Genomic DNA, 14,906 nt, shown 5'->3' with positions numbered 1-14,906 from the left:
ATAAATTTACAACTCATCCTTGAACTGCTTCCCAGGAAGGCCCAAATAAATAATTTTTGGATATTTAGCTCATCTTTCCATGGTTAGAATTCTGGTTCAATTAATCCTTGCCCCAAAGAGCTTATAATCAGGGGCAGTAACTTTCGAACATTTGCGCACGTCCATCGGCTTGCGTCCAGGGACACAAGTATTTTATAACTTGTGCACATTATAAAATAGCCTGTCTGCGTGCACATGTGTTACAAATTTTAAGTGGACGCGTGCATGGGCACGCAAATCCCATTTCTACCACGGAAGTCGAGGATTTTAAAAGGGACGCGCACCCACACCATTCCCAGTTTACCAATTCATCCCCCAGTTCACCCAGTTAACAGCTAGGTCCTCCAACCCTCCCTGGTTTGATAGCCTGCACTCCCTCCAGTTACCCCAGACCCTTTCAACCCTTCAGAAATTACTCGATCCTTTTATTTTATGACTTTCGCATCATCCATTAACAAAAGTAAAGTTACGCGGCAGGGGACTTTGGCGCGTGCTGTAGTGCATAAATATTTGCGTGTGCATCTCATGGCCAGGCCCGAGATGCTCATTTCCTGTCTCTGCCCACATCCCGCCCCTTTTGGGACATTTTTGAGATGTGCACACTGTAGTATTTGTGTGAGTATACGGGTGCTTTTTAAAATTACAGTTGGCGTGAGAAAGCCCAATGTCTTTGCGCATCCCCTAGTTTTGGCATGCGCTGGGCTTTTAAAATTCACCTTTAAGTTGCTACCTCCAGCAATGGGAGATAAAGTGACTGATACAACGTCACAAGAAGTGCCAGTGGGAGAAGTGGGATTTGAACCCTGGCCTTTGCAAGCCCATTATTCTGTTAGGTTCCTCCTCTTACTGCACCATTGGTTTCATGCAACATATTGAAGGGGATCTAAACTGTAGTCATATACTGGATGTTCTCTTTCGTGGGAGGCTTCCAGCTAGATTTATAGGGGCTCTTTGGAATGATACAAATCTAAGCTCGGGTTTCTGAAAATAGTAGCTACTGGTGCTTATACAATTGATTGAACACTTATAGCAGGAGTCTGTGACAGAAAACCTGGGATCTGTTCTGTACTCAATGGAAGCCTGACTAACAGCAAGACTGCTTACACTTTTAGAAGAATAATTATAAACCATCTTGAGAAAGGCAGACTTTGTGTTTGATTCTTGTTTGTACAGTATTATATAGCACTTAGGAAAGAAAGTACAAATTAGAATTCCATAATTTGATATTAAAATGACTATCACTTCCACGGCTGGTAAGAATTTGCCAAAAGTAGTTGCATACACAGGAATGAAGGTAATCCAAACGATGAAGTAAATGAGCATGCCAAAAGTTATGAATTTTGCTTCGTTGTAATTTTCCGGTAACTTCCTTCCTTTGAAAGCAAAAACAAAGCAAACGAAAGCCAGGACGGCTATGTATCCCAACATGATGCCGAATGCTACCATGGATCCTTCTGCACATTCCAATATAATTGTTTGCGGAATGGAGAAATTTTCAACAACGTGAGGAGCCTTGAATAACAGCCAGAAGGCACAGATCATGACTTGAATTCCGGTGCATGTGAAAACCACAGTGAAAGGTTTGTAGAGGCACTTCAGAAAGTGCTGCAATTGCGGATCAAAGCTGAAGGCCAACAAAATTTTCAGGGACTTCAGCAAAATGCAAGAGACGCAAAACGTGAAGCTGATGCCAAACACAGTTTGCCTGGCCTTACATTTGAAATCCTGTGGTTTCCCAACAAAAAAGCCAGTGCTTACAAAACTGAAGAAGAGACAGAGGAGGATAATATGACAGAGGACTCCACCCGAGGCCTTCACGACAGGGGTGTTCAGATGCTTTGTAAATATGATGCCGGTTGTAATAATGAGGACAATGCCAACAGCAGAGAGAATAACTAGTACAATAGCAAGCCCATCATCCCAGTCAAAATAGTCAGTGGCTTTTGTGAAGCATGTGGAGCTGTTGATGGGGGACCAGTGAGTTTTGTTATTGCAAAGTAAGCAGTACCCCATATCTAAAAATTAGAGAAATTATATAGTAAATATTCAATTCAAATGATGGTTCATATTAAATCATAGTTATTGTAAAAAAAAATACCATAGACAATTGGATTTTAGAGAGGGATAGATTGTTGTGTTTTGTAACTTTATGTGCTTACATTTTTAATACATGTAAAATCTTATTTATATGGATAAAAACACATTTCAGCTAAGTAACGAAATGAAAGAAAACAATATTTAAAAATGTAAGAAAAAAACAAATTAAATAAAATGTATGGTGTACATACCCTTAATATTAAATCAATGCAAATAGAATATTCATGCTGTCTACTTATCAATTGATTATAGACTTGCTGGTTAACTCTAAGCCAAGAGGAACATGTTGAAGCAGTCTTGTTTTTTAGTTTTTCTCCTTTAATTAATTATTCTGGAATTTTTTTTATTTGGTTAATACAAATAAAAAAAAGAGATAAAACATCTCTCAGCACAGAGTTAGGTGAACCATGCAAGTATGATTGTTATTTGTAGCATTAGGTTGCGAGTTTTTGTGCAACATTCAGACTTGATCATCATTAATCATCCTATGCCCAAAAGATATTATCACACATAGAAACATAGAAATGACGGCAGAAGAAGACCAAACGGCCCATCCAGTCTGCCCAGCAAGCCACGCAGTTTATCCATTTATTTTATTTTTTTTCCCCACCCTTTTTCTCCCTCCCACCCATCACTATTGGCTTCCAGCACCCTCCGGCCCCAACTCCCTTCCACCCCTCCACCACACTGAAGAAAGAAGATAATCAAGAGATTTTCATTGATGCTTCTCTTGGAATTGTTTACTGAGAACTACAAAAATTAGGAACTATTGTCTAACAGACTGGGCCTTTCAGCAAATGTAGCCCCATATCATGAGAAACAAACAGACATTACTTTATTCTCTCTGAAGCATTTTGAAAAAAAAAATTACATTGTAAATAATAACCAATGAGCTATTTTTGTTACCGGAAAAGATTGCAGTCTTTAATTTTGTATTTAGAGTTCAAACATATATCTATAAACAGGCACCTATATCTATGCCTGCAAATATAGTAGCAGTAAATAACAGCAGATAAAGACCAAATGTCATTGTGCCCTGTTCAGGGTTGTAACTGCCACTCCTTGCAAGCTACCCACATTCAGAAAAGTTACCAATTTTATCTCAGTGATTCATTTATATCCTCTTGCCACTAAGGATCCTTTGTGTTTATCCTATACTCTTTTAATATTTTGTTACTTTTTTTGTTTTCAATATCTCCTTTGGGAGGGCATTCCAGGCACTCACTGCGTCAAAAAACATTTCCTGATGCTACTCCTGAGTTTATCTCCCTGGAGTTCCTTGTCAAGACCCCTAGTTCTGAAATGTCCTTTCCACTGGAAAATGTTTATCTCTAGCGCATTTTTTTTATATCTTTCAGATATTTAAAAGTCTGCATCACATTCCTCCTGTCACTCCTTTACTCTAGAACATACATATTTAGGTCCTTCAGTCTAAGTCATTTGATGTAGAGCCCACACCATTTTGGTTGCCTTTCTCTGGACTGCTTCTATCCTCTCCCTCCCCTTTCTGAGGCTGAACACAGCACGCCAGGTGAGGCCTCACCAGTAACATGGGCAGGGGCTCAGTCACTACCTCCTTCTCTCTGATTTGCCTTTCTCTCTGCAGCCTAGCAGGTCAGAGTCATCGCCCTGTCACACTGCTTCGCTGCTTTTAGATCATCACCCTCAAGTCTCTCTCCCAGTCTGTGCTCATCGATCTCTCACTTCCCGTCGCTTTCAGATACCTTGGATTTCTGCACCCAGAAATGTATGATTCTGCACTTTTTGGCATGTACCCTTAACTATGTACAAAACAACAATGAACCACAAAAGGTCAGAAAAAAATCAAAATATTTGTGTATAATCCAACCTCATAAATATTAAGACTACATAGGTTTTCTCAGAACAGCTCCATGCCAAATATTTAAAGGTCATCACACACAGGGCCCACTGTTAAACATTTAAATCATTGCAGTTGTTGCCCTCCACTATAACCTTCGATCTTGTAAACAAACTTTCCTAGTGTTTTTTTGTATTGTAATTTTTGTATGCAATATAATATCAAAATGTACCAAACAGTACTCATCTTGTTCGTTTAAATAAAATGCTCAATTTATTTCAAGGCCAGCCCATCAAGGCTCTGCGTTTTGAAAAAGCCACCTGCTTCAGGGGTTCTCCATATTCTGCCAGCACACCCAGGATACCAGAAGTATGAAGAACAATGGTTAAACATTAATGAGGTTGCAAGCAGGACAATCAGATTTAAAAGCAGCCTCAAAAAGGTGAATTTTTAGGAGGGTTGTAAATAAGGCAAGAGAGGGAGCATGAGGCACCAGCTCAGGAAGTCTGTTCCAAGCACGCGGAGCAGAAAGGTGGAAATCATAGAGTCGCAATTTGGCGGTAGAGGAGAAGGGCGTAGATAGAGTGAATTGAGCGGAATTCACAAGGATGTGTACAGAGAGAAATAATAGAGGAAATGTAGTGACGGACTGCAGAATGAAGGATCTTGTAGGTGAGTAAGAGGAGTTTGTATGCGGGAATCGATAGGAGGCCATTGTAGTGACTTGAAAAGAGGGGGTTATATAGGATATTGTAATTTTTTTCCTATATCGGACACATGGTTGCATATAAAAAGGGTTTGAATTAGCCCAAGTTTGAAACTTGAGAGCAGTAACAGCGTCAATTGTCAACTAGCCAGGGTTGAAATCTTGATGATTGGTGCTATCACTCACAAGTTTCAAGCTTGTGCTACTTCAATTTTTTGGGGGGATGAATTTTTAAAACTACTTATATGCATAAATACAGTTTAATCTGTGTCCATGGCTGTTATAAAATTGCCAGGGACAGCATGTTTGCTTACTGTAAACAGTATTTTTCATAGATAGGATGAATTAGCCATTACATGTGGGTGACATAAGCCAGTGGTACTAAACAGACTTGTCTTTCTAAATTGCAGAGATTTCAGCTTTCCATAACATGTGTGAGAATTCCTGTGCAGTCATTCCCTTGTGAGCCTCCTCAGTCAGTAACAGAACTTAACTGTGAATTTGACTCTCCAGGGAGGAGAGAGGGTATTCCCTGGCTAATTCATCCTGCTATCTACAGAAAACATCATTTACTGTAAGTAAGGATGCCTTTTCCGTTGATAAGCAGGCTGAATTAGCATTACATATGAGGAGTCCCAAGTTGAGGGTTGCAGTGGAGCAATTACTGAATAAGCAATCTTGAGTCCACCGTGAAGAATGGACAACAGCAAGAACAGATTTAAAAAAAACTGCTTGTCCAAAAATGTTGTTAGTCCTTTAAATTGTATCAAGACAGTAATGGAACGTGAATGTGTGGTCTGAAGTCCACGTCACAGCATTGCAGATATCTTCGATGGGTACTTATCTGAGATGATCGACAGAGGAAGCTATGGCTCAAACTTGATGAACTTTGACTGAGTCTGTAAGTTGAATTCCTGCTAGATCCTAGCAGTGATAGATATACTCAGCTATCTAGTTGGTTAAAGCTTTTTTTTTGGTAACTGCTATACCAAGGCAATTTGAGTAATATGAGATGAAAAGCTGATTAACCTGTCAATGAGGTTGAGTACATCATTTGTAATATACCAAGGCCCTTTTGCAGTACAGAATATTAATGGATTTTTCTCCTTCATGGGCAGTGGCCTTGGGAAGAAGGTAGGTAGCACAACGAATTGATTCATATGGAAAACTGAGATTATCTTCAGTAAAAACTTTGGGTAATTATGAAGAGCCACCCTGTTGTGATACAACTGCAGATATAGGGAGAAGTGACAAGAACCTGGAATTCACTAACTCTTTTCACTGAAGTAGTCACTTTGGTGAGTAGTCACCTTAATGAGAAGAGTTAACAAACTCCAATGGTTCAAAAGGAAGCTTCATTAATTTCAAGAGGACCACATTGAGATATCATGGAACAAATAGGTTCTGTATCAAGGGTTTGACGTGCCAGAGTACCTTCATAAAATGAGACACAAGTGGCTATGTGGAGATTGATTTCTTGTCCAACAAAGTATGGTAAGCCATGATGGCATTCAGATGTACTCTGACTGAGGCAGTTGCACAGCTTAAGTTAGAAAGGTGAGACAAGTATTGCAAAAATTGCAGACGTTCAGATGAGAAGGGATTGGAATCATGCTGTTGGCACGAGATGGAAAATATTTTCCATTTAAAGGCATTGTTTTTACTGGTGGAAGGTTTTCTAGAGGCTATTAATATGTCTTCAATCACCAATGAAGACTGGCAATCACTGAACATTCAGCATTCATGCCGTGAGGTTGGGGGCTGAGAGATTGGGATGAAAGAACATCCCACTGTCTTGAGTTAGAAGAGCAGGGTCTGACCCCAGAAGTATGGGAGGAATGCTGGAAAGCTTGATGAGATATGCATACCAAATTTGTCTGGGCAATACCACTGCTATGAGAATCAGACAGGCTTGATCTTAGAGAACTTTCTTTTTGTCTTGGCAATGAGTGGTATTTGTAGAAAAACATACTTAAGGTTTTGGCCCAACTCGAGAAGGAAATTGTCTTGTGCTAGTCTTAGACTGTTTGAAAAAATGGAACAAAATTGATTTAGTTTTGTTATTTTCTGTGATGCAAATAGATCCACACTTGTAGATTCCAGAAGTCAAGTTTGGTTGCTGACTGCTGAAGAGACCACTTGTGAAGTTGAAACACTCTACTGAAATGATCTGCTAGAATGTTTGAAACTCCTGGGGATAAGTTGCTTACAGGGTTGCCTGGTGTCATTCTGCCCAGTTTCAGTGCTTCTTGGCAGAAAAGCCATGATCCTGTTCCTCCATGCTTGTTGACATAGAACATGGCAACTGTCTTTTGCAGAGGAAATGTGTGAATGTGATGGGAGCATTCCATATTGCTTGTAGCTCCAGGAGATTGATCTGGAAGAGAGATTATTGCAGACTCCAATGACCTTGGGTATGGAGGAGTCCCACATGGACTCCCCAATCTCTGGCTGAGGTGTCTGTTGCGAGAATGAATTGATGAGTACATAAATGGAGTGGAATACAAGTGGATGCAACCACCTTTGCAATTCCCTTGTCATTGGTGTTGTGATTCGTATTATTGAAGATAGTGATTAAGTGAGCTGACTCCACTGAGATCACAGTCCTCACTAGAGAAAATGTATGTGAAGACGGCTCAATGGAACTAAATGGATGACTACTGCTATATGATTGAGCAGTACAAGGAGCCTTCTGGCAGTGGACCTTATTGACAAGCTATGCTTGAATGAGAAAGATCATGGTTGATCTCCGATTGCTGGATAGGAATGTCTTCTGAAGCAAGGAGACTATGCAAGCTCCTATGAATTGAGGGCCCTGCATGGGTTTCCAGTTGGCCTTCTGTAAGCTGATGAGAAACTCTAAGCTCTGGAGAAGACATATGGTCATGTCCAGAGAATGGAGGATGGCATCTTGAGAATTTGCTTTGTTCAGCCAGTCATCCAGATATGGGAAAATCCTTAATGCCCTGCTGATGGAAGTGTGCTTTTATTACTGCAAGGCATTTGGTAAAGACTCTAGGGGCAGAGGAGAGGCCAAACGAAAGGACTTTGAATTGGTTGTGGAAGAATATGAATATGAATATGAATATAGGCATCCTTGAGATCCAGGGCACATGTCCATTCACCATTTTGAATGAATGGGAGTATCATACTGAGAGAGTTCATTTTGAATTTTTCTCTTAGAATATGCTTGTTGTGAGCTGCAGGTCCAGAATCAGTCATAATCCCCCTAACTTCTTGGGGATAAGGAAATATCTACTAGGTCTCCCATCATCGCATACTAAACCTCTTCAGATGGTGCAAAACACGGCAGCCAGAATACTGACAAATACACGGAGAAGAGATCCAATCCTCAAAGACCTACACTGGCTGCCAATTCATTATAGAATATTATATAAGTCCATCACCACAATATACAAAGCTATCCAACAAATCGCTCCGCTCAACCTACAAATCCCTTTCAAAAAACACACATCCTCCAGACCCATAAGAGAGTACTATAAGGAATCTCTTCAGGTACCTCATTCCAAAACCTCCCTTCATATAACCTTCAGAGACAGGGCTTTCTCCACGGCAGGACCTCCTCTTTGGAACTCCATCCTACCGGAGCTACGGCAGGAACCTTGCCTCCCAACTTTCAGGAAAAGACTCAAAACGTGGCTATTCAAAAAAGCCTTCCCAGACTCGGATTAAATCATAACTCTCCTCTAACCATCTTCCAATCACTACCCATATGCAGAAAACCATTTCTTCCTAACACTACCCTTATGTAAAAAACTACAATAAGTTCACATGGGCAAGACCTAGCAAATACCATAATCTTTTGTAAATGTACCTCGTCAAATCTTTGTAGATGTACCTCATCAAATTTCGGTTAATATATTATGTTAATTTTCCTATCATTTTTTTTTCTATGCTCCAAGTTGTACTTATCCCTGTTGTATTGTAACTGTAACTGTTTTTTTTTTGTTCAGCACCTGTTATTTATTTCGTTCACTATACCTTTTATCACTCCCCTGTTTATTGTAAACCGGCATGATGTGATTCTCTCACGAATGCCGGTATAGAAAAAACGAAAATAAATAAATCAATAAATAAAGAAAATTTCTGGAGTTGCTGGTGTTGTGAAGTAGGTAGTATCTTCACCACTTGGTATTGTAGAGGTCTGCACTTCAGATGAATCTGAGGGAGATGAGAGAGATCCAATCTAGGTAACAAATAGTGTGTATAGTGCATCACTGCAGTATAGGTGGATGCATCAGTTTTCTGATGCTTTGAAGCAGACGGGAAGTTTTTCTTATGCCTCGACATCCTGTGAGAAAACGTTTCCTCATGGTTTTGTTTTCTTTGTTTTCTTTTATAGCACTTAGAAGTGCTGTTAGTTAGGGATGTGCAGAGGGCCTGCATATGTTACATTCGGTATTCGTAGGGGGTGGGGCAGATACGTTGCATTTGGCAAGGGGAGGGCCCCGATCTGTTCATGCGTTCCATTCTTATTCGTTTCCCAGCTAAAATTTAATTAACTACAACCGCCCACCCTCATGACCCCCTCAAGACTTGCCAAAAGTCCCTGGTGGTCCAGCAGGGGTCCTAGAGCCATCTCCTGCACTCAGGCCGTCGGCTGGCAGTATTCAAAATGGCGCTGATATCCTTTGCCCTTACTATGTCACAGGAGCCAACCAATGGCACCGCTAGCCCCTGTGACATAGTAAGGCCCGAATGCAGGAGATCGCTCCTGGTCCCCTGCTGGACCACCAGGGACTTTTGGCAAGTCTTGGGGGACCCTCCTGACCCCCACAAGACTTGCCAAAAGTCCCTGGTGGTCCAGCGGGGGTATCATCTCCTGCACTCGGGCCGTCGGCTGCCGGTATTCAAAATGGTGCCGAGGGAGCGATCTCCTGCATTCGGGCCGTCGGCTGCCAGTAATCAAAATGGCACCGATAGCCTTTGCCCTTACTATGTCACAGGGGCTATCAGCACCATTTTGAATTTCAGGTCTATTTGCTATTCTACTTTCTGTTCATTCTGTGTTTTCTTTTGTTTTGTTTACTGATATAATTAAAAAAAGAGAAAAAAAAGACCCAAAAAGAAACTGCCCCCATCCCACATACCCCTTGGTGCCAAACCAGCAAAATTATCCCATTCCCCCCCACCCTTTGTTGGGCCTTCCCCATAAGGCCCCCTCCCCAGAAGTCTCTTACCTTCGTCCTGGGTTCTGGGAAGTAGAAAGGAGCAAAAACAATTCCAGTTGCTCCTGCCCTACTGGATCCCAGTTCAAAAATGGCACCTGCTGACCCTAAGGCTGGCACCTTTTTGTTGGACAGCTGTATGCTGTACAGCCAGTGTATGGAGGTGAGGAGGTGTTCATTTTTGCTGTTTCGGCACCTCTCGATTTTTGGGGTGACTTTCTGAAAGGAAACAAACTTCACAGGATTTTTTTTAAATTTTGTGTTTAAATAAAACGAGATGCTGGTGTTTCATTGCATTTTTTATTTTGTTTAAAAACAAATCTACGTTCCTACTTTACCAGCCAGTGTTTAAAACTTAGAAGGTGAGCGTTTTTGAAATAGTCCAATCACAGCCTGTCTTCCTGCTCTGATTAATGTTGCTTGCTGTAGCTAGAGTTCTGCTTTGTTTTTGCATCCGCTGGCCTATCAGTTGAGGCAGATCAGATCTGAAGCTTCCGAACTTTAAATCAGTGGTTCTGAAACATCTGACATGTCTGGTTTTAGGATACCCATAATGAATATGCATGTGTGAGCCCACCCCTGGGAGTGGGCTGCACTCCGGTGGGGCCATGAAAGATATTTAATATCTCTTTGGGACTGGAACCCTGGCTAGCTCTCAAAACTCAGTCTCTTTTGCTCCGGGTTTGGATCCTTGGTTGGGTGGGGGGAAATGTTATCTTTTCAGGGCCCCTTTCTCTATAATCTTTGTCCCTGGGAGATGGGTATTTTCCTTTTGTTAAACGGGTGTTGCAAGTGCCAATAACCACGCTGAAGACAAGTTATTAGAGTCCAAAATCAAATTCTTTTTACTGTTTGAAAAACCAGTTGGAATATGGCAAATAACGTATTCCCAAGCACCACAGTGCTGACTCAATTTTAATTCTTTTACAGTCTCTTTCCTCTATCTGTGCAGGAATATTTTATATTGGAGCCAATTATTGGCTTGGAGAAAACAAGAGTTCCCAGTTGGGTAAGGAATACCTGAGCTGGATGGGAAACCCTTTCCAAACTCGTAAAAAGATAAAAGAAGTCCCTGTCTCTACACAGAGGGCCCAAATGCCCTCTCTTCCTCAGTGATCCGGAATAATACTTTACTCACGCTTAGCAGTTCTCACAAGTTTTCTTGATCTCAGAATCCCTGATGTGAAGGCTCCAGGCCGCCTTACCAGCTTAAAACGTCCTTTGGCTGGGTAGGAAGAGGGGCAGCCAAACCTTCCACTCAGATCTTCCAAGACAAAGTCAAAATGATGCAAAATACCAGAAGGTCCTGGCCTCGGGTCGCCACCTCTTCTGTCCTCATTGAGGGGGTAGAGGGGAAGGTCTTTCCTAACATACACAGCCCCAAAAACAGGGTTCCCCATTCTCTGAGTCCAGGTGGTGGGCAGGGTCTCTCCAGGGTTCCTAACAAGTAAAATGTCTTTAAGCCCCAAATATTCCCAGAATGCTGCTACTACCCACCAGGGAGTGGATAGGGAGAAGCAGATCCCTGACCCAGCTCACATGCTACCAGCAGGGTTTGCTGGAGCTCTAGAGCAGGCCCAGAAATCCAGACTTAGGCAAAACCTCCAGGCACCTCCTAGTCCTTCAGAAAACAAGCTACGCTGCCCCCTGAGCTCCCAGTGGAGAGTTGCTATAAAACCTCTCACAGGGAATGGTCATTCCAGCTCCCTCAAAGGCATGGGCTGCATGAGAACAGATCCTCCCCTTATTCACCAATCTGTACTGATCTTAGCTGGCACAAGAAACCCAGGATTTACTGGTAACAGAACTAAGTGTCTGCTACGCATGAGATATATTTTCATACATTGGAGACCCAGAGTATGCACATTTACCTAATTTCTATTGACTGTGGATATTCTGAAACCATGCTAGTTAAGTGTGCCTTCAGGACTGGGTTAAGAATCATTGGTTTGAATAATTGTGGATCCACTCATTTCAAGGTTCATTAAAAGAACTATTATTTGGACTTGACTTGGTGATAATGAAAAGTAGTCTCCTTAATGTAAGAGCATACATAAGTGCCAGAAAAATATAATACCTTTTGCTTTAAGCTTTATTATAGCCCTCTGTAAGTCACTCTGTCACTCCTTGGGGAAATAGTTTACAATAGCAACCCTCCGCTTGCATTAATATCCAGAGATTTAACTGGGAGTGCAGTGTTACTGGCCACTACAAAGCCTGAAGTAGATGGAAGGAGAGAGGCTGATGACTGTTATGCGTGCCGGCTGTGGTAGATCCGCGGCTCAGCCCCCTCACCTCTTTCAAAGTGATCCAGAACCTGGTCCCTCATCTCTGGCAGCTGTGGGCCACCAGCTCCGTCCTCGGGCCACCTCTGGGGCCTCCGGCTCTGTTGCAGATCCTGATGTTCCGTGTCGGGCCTCTCCGTGTGGCCGTCCCGACCAGTGCTGCACCCCTCAATAGGCGCGCGCGCACACAGCTGATCCTTTCATAGGGCCGGTGGCGGAAACCTAGCCGCGGCCCCAGATGATGACATTATCATGACGTATATAAGCCCGGGCTCTGCTCTCTCAAATCGCCTTTGCAACAAGTCGCCTCGCTAGTCGAGTGCTCGTTGCTTCTACTGTTCCTGGTTCCTGATCCTGATTGTATTCGTTCCTGTTTCCTTGTTCCTGAGTTACTGTTCCTTCGTCTCTCCTTCAGATTGCTAACCTGGTTTGACCTCTGCATCACCTGACTACTCCATTGCCTGACCTCTGCATCACCTGTCTACTCCATTGCCTCTCTCCAGCCCCGGAACTCTGCATCACCTGACCATGCCATTGCTTCTCTTCAGCCCTGGACTTCTGCTTCGTCTGACCATCCTTTGACTCTCTCCTCATCCACACCTCAGCCTTGCTTGCCACTGCTTCCAGACTGCCACCAGCCCTGATCTCAGCTTGCTTAAAGACGCCTCTTCAGCCTTCGTCCTGGATGTGGTTCATTCAGGCTTCGGCCTGGTCTGGTCTTACTCGGGCGCCCTCTGTCAGACTGTGTTCCTATTGTCGCCCAGGTCTCCGGGACTCCGCCTCGTCCAGTACAGACTGTTACCTACACTAGTTGCTGCCTCTGGGCTGACCTCGATCCACATCGATGACTACTGACGGAGGCCACCTAAGTCCAGCCTGCACCCAAAGGCTCAACCCGTGGGGAACGAGGGCTGGTATTGGTGAAGCACCAGCCAGCCTCTGTCTGTCAGCCCTCTCCGCCTGCCGACGGTGGAGACCCGTAGGATCCCTCATACGGGTAGCGTCAACCCCACCTCAGCCCAAGGGTCCACCTCCGGTGCAACAATGACAGGGTGGGAGAGGGTGACAGGAGAAGTTTGCAGAACAAAAAGATTTTAAAATGTGAAATCTGGAGAGAGGAGATATCTGAACCAGAAAAGTGAATCACAGACTCACAGTTGTTTCAAGTTAGCTTGAGGAAAAGGAATGAACAAAATAGTTTGAAGAGCAATTATGTTATCCTTTATATTCATCTCTGAATGGGTTGCATAAAATGGTATTTTAGCCAGGATCCTTGTGCTGTAACCCCTTCTACAATGATTATTTTGCAAACCTCAAAAGGAGTTCCTTTCCTTCACTCTCTTTTTCTCTGGCCTACACTTCTCACTTCCTAAGATAAGACCTTATAAAAACTTATAATTGTTTAGAAAACAGGTTAGTAGAGTGTTCATGCCAGGGCTTGTTAACATTTAGTAAGCTTTTCTAATTACAAAGCTAAATCTATTGACTGCCGGTGATCTAGGTGTAGAGAAAAATGTCTGGCTCTGTGACCAGGCATTTCTCCCATTTTAAAGATTGTGGATATGAAAAAATGATCCTTCGCTTACCTGACTCATTAGTGTAATGGTTTTCTGGGCAGGTCACACATTCATAGCAACATGTGTGCTGACTTGTTGACGTCTTCTTCATTTGACCTGGCTGGCATTCATCTGAGCATTTGGACATAATTTTCTACAATGAGATTAGAAACCACATGATTACTTTTTTTGCTGCCACTGCGTTATGCTTACCCTGTCATTTTAAAAAATGTATTTTTGCATAATTAAGCATTATTAAGGAGGAACAAGAAGATATTGCTGAAAGAAGATGTCAGAGTTCGCTCAGGAGTATAATTTCGATATTGTATACTATATAATAGAAAAATTGTTTTAGTATTTATTAGTTCATTGAGCTGGACTCAGGAGCCAAGAATGACTATAATATTGTTAGGGCCTTCATATCTCCATATTAGACTAAAGGACTAAAGGACAAGGGGGCATTCCATGAAGTTAGCAAGTAGCACATTTAAGACTAATCGGAGAAAATTCTTTTTCACTCAACGCACAATAAAGCTCTGGAATTTGTTGCCAGAGGATGTGGTTAGTGCAGTTAGTGTAGCTGGGTTCAAAAAAGGTTTGGATAAGTTCTTGGAGGAGAAGTCCATTAACGGCTATTAATCAAGTTTACTTACGGGCCGATTCAGTAAAGTCTGCGGGAGAGCGGACGAACGCCCCTTGCCGGTGCACGCGATGCAGTATTCAAATTAGGTGGCGCGGTAGAAACGGGGAAAAGGAGGCGCTAGGGACACTAGCGTGTCCCTAGCGCCTCCTTTTTGACAGGAGCGGCGGCTGTCAGCGGGTTTGACAGCTGAAGCTCAATTTTGCCAGTGTCGGTTCTCAAGCCCGCTGACAGCCATGGGCTTGGAAACTGGACGCCGGCAAAATTGAGTATCCGGTTTTCAGCCCGACAGCCGCGGGCCGAATTCCAATTTTTTTTTTTTTTTACTCTTCGGGACCTCCGATTTAATATTGCCATGATATTAAGTCGGAGGGTGCACAGAAAAGCAGTTTTTACTGCTTTTCTGTGCACTTTCCCGGTGCCGGAAGAAATTAGCGCCGACCTTTGGGTCGGCGCAAATTTCTGAAAATAAAATGTGCGGCTTGGCTGCACATTTTACTTTCTGTATCCCGCGCGCATACCTAATAGGGCCATCAACATGCATTTGCATGTTGAGGGCGCTATTAGGTGCTGCG

The 14,906-nt window shown here is 42.8% G+C and overlaps 1 protein-coding gene across 1 annotated transcript in view; it reads right to left on the bottom strand.

Moving 5' to 3' along the window:
• Positions 1 to 410: 410 nt before the first annotated feature.
• Positions 411 to 14,906, bottom strand: part of LOC115088304 (G-protein coupled receptor family C group 6 member A-like) — a 104,348-nt gene continuing 89,852 nt past the window's right edge. The window contains exons 5-6 of the mRNA XM_029596444.1: positions 13,722 to 13,845; positions 411 to 2,054 (exon numbers count right to left, since the gene is read on the bottom strand). Of these exons, the coding sequence (XP_029452304.1) occupies positions 934 to 2,054; positions 13,722 to 13,845 (1,245 nt within the window). The 3' untranslated portion in view covers positions 411 to 933. The remainder of the gene's footprint in view (positions 2,055 to 13,721; positions 13,846 to 14,906) is intronic.

This window comes from Rhinatrema bivittatum, chromosome 3, assembly GCF_901001135.1.
Source record: "Rhinatrema bivittatum chromosome 3, aRhiBiv1.1, whole genome shotgun sequence".
NCBI classification, from domain to species: Eukaryota; Metazoa; Chordata; class Amphibia; order Gymnophiona; family Rhinatrematidae; genus Rhinatrema; species Rhinatrema bivittatum.
This window is presented reverse-complemented; position numbering and strand designations above follow the sequence as displayed.